Source organism: Myotis lucifugus, unplaced genomic scaffold (assembly GCF_000147115.1).
Source record: "Myotis lucifugus unplaced genomic scaffold, Myoluc2.0 scaffold_127, whole genome shotgun sequence".
NCBI lineage: Eukaryota > Metazoa > Chordata > Mammalia > Chiroptera > Vespertilionidae > Myotis > Myotis lucifugus.
Window position 1 is genome coordinate 1,339,064 of NW_005871175.1, and position 7,218 is coordinate 1,346,281.

At 48.3% G+C, this 7,218-nt stretch overlaps 1 protein-coding gene across 1 annotated transcript in view; it reads left to right on the forward strand.

Moving 5' to 3' along the window:
* The first annotated feature begins 3,140 nt into the window (after positions 1–3,140).
* Positions 3,141–7,218, forward strand: part of NMU (neuromedin U) — a 23,922-nt gene continuing 19,844 nt past the window's right edge. The window contains exon 1 of the mRNA XM_023758305.1: positions 3,141–3,252. Coding sequence (XP_023614073.1) covers positions 3,141–3,252 — 112 coding nt within the window. The remainder of the gene's footprint in view (positions 3,253–7,218) is intronic.

Sequence of the window (7,218 nt, forward strand, 5' to 3'; positions counted from 1 at the left end):
GAGTGTAAATTGGTACAACACATTGGAAAAACAATTTAAAGCAGAGTTTACTAGGTTATCCCCTATGACCTAAATCCTCTGCTCCGAGGTATATACCCCAGAATGTTGTGGAGTGCGAGCGACAGGATGACCAGAACTCCAGACTGATTAAAATTTAGAGAGCCTTTATTGACTGGCCAGTGTCCGCTCCTCCACTCGGGAAGCCCAAGAGAGAAGCAGCCCTGACCATCTGCAGAGTCCAATATTTAAAGGGGACAACTACATTTGTGTTCAGGTTCCCATAGCAAGCAAAGCCAAGTTACAAAAGCTAATTGTGTAGTTTTAGCCAAGCTGTTCATCATCCTCCTGTTATTCATTTCTGGGTAACTTAAAGGTCAGGACTATTCTTAATTTTGATCTGTTTGTTCTTTGTGGGCCATAGCTCAGGTGTGGGAGCTCAGTGCCTAGAAACTTTGTAAAGGCTGTCAAGCTGCTGAGGTGGCTAAATAATTAAGCAGGCCTAAAATTTTTCCTGCTCTGTAACAAGAAAACTCTTTCACATGTGCACCAAGGAACTTGTACAAGAACATTCAGAACAGCTTGGTTTGTGCAGGGAAAAAAACCAAAACCAAAACAAAACTTGTAATGCATGAGTTTTTCTTTTGCTGATCCTCTGAGAGCCACCTTGTTAGAAAGCATTGAGCTCGCTATTTTCAGGCTTCTCTGTTTCCATGGACATCTCACCCCACATAGACCACTGAAACTAGGGATCTTTCTGTGCACCTTCAGGAGACACAAGGAAAGCAATGAAGAACCAGAGCCACCTCCTACATCCTTATTTCATTTACCTCCTTTACTGTGTGGAGCCAGCTCAGCCAAGGGTTCGAAAGCCTGAGGGGGGCGGGGGGCGGCGAAGGATGAAGAAAAGACAGAGAGAATAAGCTGGGTCTAGGTGGATCTTCCTGTGCCTGGCTGAGGCCACAGAGAGAGATCCAGAGGCAAGCTGAGCCTTTATTTTATAGCCAGAGGTAAAAAGGTAGTGGTCACCATAGTTACAGTGTTCTTGTGAGTTTCACTTGTTTTGGCAGCACTTGCTGCATCTCCCTCAGCCCATTAGTTACCCAGATAAGATGTAGGGAGCGTCATAAGGTCAAACCTAATTATGCTAAGAGGACTGTGCCCTCTAAGCTGGGACTTGTTTGTGGCTTTGCCAACAGGTCAGTCCAAGGCTTAACCCTATAGCCACGCCCTACACTTTACATCTTTTGCACTACTGTTTTATTATTCTGGGAATAAATCAAAGTACAAGCAATCTTGAATCAAAGCTATTCGCATCCATCCTTGGACCTGGACCAGGCTCTATAATCTGGCCTTGCTCACTTGTTTTGTGTATATAAAGAACTTAAAAATGGTAGCCATTATTTTTGTTCACTTTTTCTGTCAGGCTTATACCTGGCCTCTCTCTGTATTTCTGACCGAGCACTATCCCAACCTGCCTTGCAATGCAGCTATTTGAGTGTGAGTTTGGGCCTCTTTACCTTTTGGAAAGGTCCTACTGTTATTAAGTGTTGAATGCTTAAGGGCAGGCCTTGATTATAGCGGGCTGCACAAGGCATGCCTGATACATTAAAGAGCCTGATTTGGGCGAGAAGCATCTTCGGAGAGTAGAGGGGACAGTGGCTCTCTCACATGCTGACAACCTTGAGCAGATTGTATAAATCTCTCCGAGCATCATCCAAGGAGGAGCAAAATACTTTAACATCCCAGAGATGCCATGAATATGAAATGAAATAGCAAGGGAAAGTGCCTGACTTAAAGAGGTCCCTTAAGAATTGTGAATGTACTGCCTTCCTACGCTTCCCTCTGCGTTCCTTTCAAAAGGAGATAAAATAAGATCAGCCTTCCCTCGTTCTGTAGGAGGAAATTAAAACCTGATCAGGCCGTGTCCTGAAAGAGGCCGTTCCTGGACAGTTCCCCGTAGGAAGTAAAGTACCGACAGTGACCGCAGAAGTCGGGTCACCCTGGAAATCAGAATGCAACCGCTGGGGATTGAGAGCCGCTGAGGTGCATAGGAAAAGGGGCTACCTCAGGCTCGGAAATCCACCCACAAGACAACCGGAGACTTTCTAGACTTGTGAGAAATGTATGCGTGGCCACGCCCCCTCAAGGTCCTTTCTTCTTCTTCTTTTTTAAAAATATTTTTTATTGACTTTTTTACAGAGAGGAAGGGAGAGGGACAGAGAGTTAGAAACATCGATGAGAGAGAAACATCGATCAGCTGCCTCCTGCACACCCCCTACTGGGGATGTGCCTGCAACCAAGGTACATGCCCTTGACCGGAATTGAACCTGGGACCCTTCAGTCTGCAGGCCAACGCTCTCTATCCAGTGAGCCAAACCGGTTAGGGCGAGGTCCTTTCTTCTTGACCTTCATTAACAGACGACTGCATTTCCCCAAATGGCCTCAGACCTTGCAGGGATTTGGGGACATCAGCATCACGGTGGAACCAGCGTTGTTTTCACACGTGCCAGGCATCGTGCTAGGAGCTGGGAACGCGTGAGCGAACGAGGTGCTATGGGTCCAGGAAGAGGAGGCACCACGCAGGAGGGTGGGCAGGGCAGGGTTCCCCCGAGGGCGAGGAAGCAGGGGTGCACAGACCCGCTCAAGAACCGAGAGAGGGTAACCGCGTTCAAGTGAAAAGTCCCGGCCTCTTGGGACCCCCTGGTTTGCCATCCGCCTTCGGAGGCCCGAGGCCACTCTAATCCTTCCAGAACGGGGGTCATTGTTTTAATTCCCTTCTCCGCGTTCCCCAAGCCCCGAGGGCGGCGACGATGAAAGCCAGGGTATCCTGAGTCAGAGCAGGGGCGAGGGGGCGCGGGTCCCGAGAAGGGTGCAGCGGGGGCGGACAGGGGGCGGGCAGGGGGCGGGAGTGACCCCCGGAGAGGCCGGCGGCGGTGCTGCGGGGTGGCGCGCCCGGGGACCCGCGCGCATCAGCCCACGTGTCCACGAGGTTTAAAAGTTGGCGGCGAGCGGGGCGGTCAGTTCACAGCACGACGCTATACATCGTATCAGAAGGACCCCACAGCATAGGCCAGGACTCCGGCCCCCGCGGGGGGCAGCGCACGTCGCGATCCCCGAGCCGTCCGTCCGCGGGCGCCGAGATGCCGCCGGCAGCGAAGCGCCTCCCCGGGACGCCCCCCGGACCAGGGGCCACGGCGCCCCCGCTCCTGGCGCTGCTGCTGCTGCTGGCCTGCTGGGCGGGCGCCTGCCGAGGTGAGCCGCCCGCGCCCTCCCGCGCCCTCCCGCACCCGCCGCCCGCCCGGCCGCGCGCTCCGCTCCCTTTCTAGCCGCGACTCGCTTTCGCCCCGGGCCCGAGCGCTGCAGCCCGGGCGCAGGTGCCTCCGGCCGCCCGGCGCGTGTTCTCGGCGCCTTGGAGCCCAGCAGGCAGGGGACAGCCTGCGGCGAGGAAACCTCGCAGGGCTCCCTCGTGGCCCACGGGTGACGGGAGTTAACAGAGTGGGAATTGAAATGCTTTCCCTTTGATCTTAGTGAGTGGAGGGATGGGTGGTCGAAGCAAAACTAGAGCGAGGGCGATTCTTCACCTGCTGATGCGAAGTCCACTTGGAGAGCGCTCCACTGGCGGTCAGATAACCCTGAGCAGAGAAACTGGCCCTTTCTAGGTAGAGGGTTAGAGGGATGGGAGGGAGGGCTCTGCGCCTTGTAGGTTTCAGGCACCAGATCCGGAAAAGGGATAGATACTTTTTGGGTTTTTTATTTTTTATGAGACAGAGTTGGAGAGGCACATGTGCAAGCAGGCTTTCAGCCTGTGCCACAGCTCAGGTCGGAAGGTGATGTGATTTGATCACAGTAGGGACGTCCTGAGCTTGGGTTAGAGGAAAGAAGTGGGAAAAGCAAAGACACGGTCAGGGAGGGAGGCCTGAAGCTTGGGAGGCAAGGCAGAGCGGAGCGCTCCTCATAGTGGGGAGACACTTACCGGGTCCCTCAAGGTTCCCTTTCCAGGGACCTTGAGGGACCACCCTTCCGGCAGCCACTGCCCTAAGACCATGAATTTCCCACCTTCCCAGATTCCCTCTCCTCCCCTGTCAGAAACAGCAGACCCTTTCATCACTGTTCAGAATATCGGGAACAGAAACCACAACTGCAGGCACCTTTCAGAGCGCGGCTCAGCTCTCAGGTAGAGGTGGGGAAACTGAAGCTATGTTTCCTTTTCCTAATGTACTTCTTTTTATTGTTGTCCTTTAATTGTTCTGATTTTCTCCTTTCCTGGGTGGTGGTGGTGGGAGGGGAGGGGAGGAGGAGTCCCCTGCTTGAAAAACAAGGTAATTTGACTTTGATAGCTAAGCCACCAGAAGCTAGGAGACCAGAACCTTCTCCATCACATAGCCAGCAGTGACACAGTGACGTAGGCAAAGTAATGGTGATATTTCTCAATTTGTTATTGGTAAAATTAGGAAGCTAATCTTTATCTAGCTTATTAAGGAAGCAGATAATCATAGTTTTAAAAGTGTGTGTGTGTGTGTGTGTGTGTGTGTGTGTGTGTTTTGTTTCCTTTGTAAAGCAAGTGTACTTTCCATGCAGGTTACCTGCTATATGTTTGCAGTGGTTTGGGCATCAGTGAGAGGTAACTGTTTTGGGGGAGGTGGCACTTTCAGTGCTGCTGATTGAACAGAAACTATGGAAGTCAGCAGCTGCTTTCTAAAAAAGATACGTCTTGGGCTTCATTTCCCAAATAGCGTATCTGCTGTCTGACAGATTGACTCATAAATATTCCCTAACATTTCTCAAGCAAAGGGATGAAACACATCTGTCACTGCACAGAGATCTCCAAACGACCCTTTTGTGTCTTCTTTCCCCTTCAGACTGCTCTTGATGCTAAAAGCTAATTTTATGTCTCTACCATGGTGAAGGGATGGGGAGAGGGTAAATATACAGTGTGAGATGCCCTAGTCCTGAATCTCTAAAGATGACACTGACGGGGAAGCTTGACTTACAGAAGCACACCTGGGAGATAATCTACCAGGATTATCCTTACAGGAGATGCAACTGGATGTGTCTAAAAACAACAAAATGCAGGTCATGAAGCCAGAAGAAAATACAATAGTGTCAATAAATGAGTTGGCAGAGCATGCAATAGCAACAAGAAGATAAAGGGCCAGTCGGATTCTGTGGATGGAAACTGTTTACTATTCAGAGAACAATATTAAAATAAAGAAGGAAATTTCCTATAACTGGGGAACATTCGGGATATCTGCAACAAGCTATCACTTGATTTGATCTGTGACAGTAAGTGATAAAGCGCCCAGGACTAAATTAAGAAGTGTCCTTTTCTAGTCAGGCCCTTACTCACTGAAGAATTCTTAAAATTCATTCCTAATCCCAGCTCCAGGCAACCACTAATTTTTCTATCACTATAGATTTGCCTTTTCTAGGAATTCCATATAAGTGAAATCATAAAATATTTGGTCTTATTTGACTTAGTCTCATATGTCTGATGTTCAGCTGTGTTGTAATATACACTGATTGGCCAGATAATTATGACCACCCCATCAGTACTTCATTGACACTGAAAACTTCCTAAGCAAATACTCTCAAGGTTTTGTTATTATTATTATTATTATTATTATTTGCATAACTAATTTACTTCCTTCATTGTACTGATGGGTTGGTCATAATAATCTGGCCGGTCATAATAATCTGGCCACTCAGTGTATATCTAGCCACTCAGTGTATATCAGTACAGCTAGTCCCTGACTAATGGTGGCTCAACTTATCCATCCAGTGGATGCTATACTTTGAATTTTGATCCTTTCTCAAGCTAGCAATTCAGGATTGGGCAAAAGTAGGTTTACAGTTGTGAGTATGTGAAACAGAGTTTATTCTTGTATTATTAGTTATTTATTAATTACTGTATTATTTTCCATACGAACAACTGTACCTACTTTTGCTCCACCCTGTATGTGGTATGACAGTCTCTTGTGCTGCTAGGCAGCAAGTCACAACTCCCAGTCGGCCACGTGATCATGCAGGTAACAACTGACACTCTACAGTGTACCGTGTTGCCACTATTTGGGGGATATTGTGTTTTGCATCCCATCATGGCTACAAAATGCCCATTTGTATCTCCTGCTTATGGTGAAAAAAAGAGGAAGGCAATTACTGTCGAGATGAAACTCAAAATAATTGCCCAACTGTAGGCTAATGTAAGTGTTCTTAGCACATTTGATATACCAGTAGGCTAGGCTAAGCTGTGATGTTTGGGATGTAACCCCATCATACATTGAGGAGCAACTGTAGTTCTTTTTATAAAATTCTTATTTATCTTTATTGTTGAAAGTATTACAGATATACCCCCTTGTTTTGCCCCCATCGACCCCCTCCAGGCCTTCACCACACTATTGTCTATGTCCATGGGTTATGCCTATCCTATATAATAAAAGCCTAATATGCAAATTGACTGTATGGTGGAATGACCGGTGGAATGACCAGTCTCTATAACACACACTGACCACCAGGGGGCCGCTGCTCAATGCAGGAACTGCCTCCAACCCATAGGCCCCAGGCCAGCCAAGGCGGGTACCAGCAGGGGGGCCCCGATCGCCCTGCAGGTCACCCACAGAGGGAGGTGACCAGTGGTGGGGGCAGGGAGTGGGGCCAGTGAGTGGGTGGCACCAGGCCAACCAAGGCGGGTGCCAGTGGGGCCACCCTGATTGCCCTGTCAGTCACCCCACAGATCTGCCTTGATCGTCGGCCAGGCTTAGCGGCCAGGCTTAGGGACTCTACCTGTGCATGAATTTCGTGCATTGGGCCTCTAGTATGCACATAAATTCTTTAGTTAATCTCTTCCCTCCTCCCTTCCTTCTGAGATTTGTCATTCCTTTTAATGGCTAATAGTATTCTATTGTTTGGATGTACCATATTTTATTACCTATTCACCAGATGGTAGATATTTGGATTTTTTTGTACTTTTGGCTATTATGAATAATGCTGCTATGCACATTCATGTACAACTTTTTGTGTTGACATATAAGTAATTCTTTCCTGAGAGTAATGCCTTTGTAATGTTATAAAGGTTTATTTCATAATTACGTCTTCTTACAGTAAGTCAAATGCTGAAATATCTAGTTGCAATAGGAGGGTAGTGATGTACAATAAAAAATGAGAAATATTGCCCCCCAGTGAACTACAATCATGTGCTTCATAATGACCTTCAGTCAATAA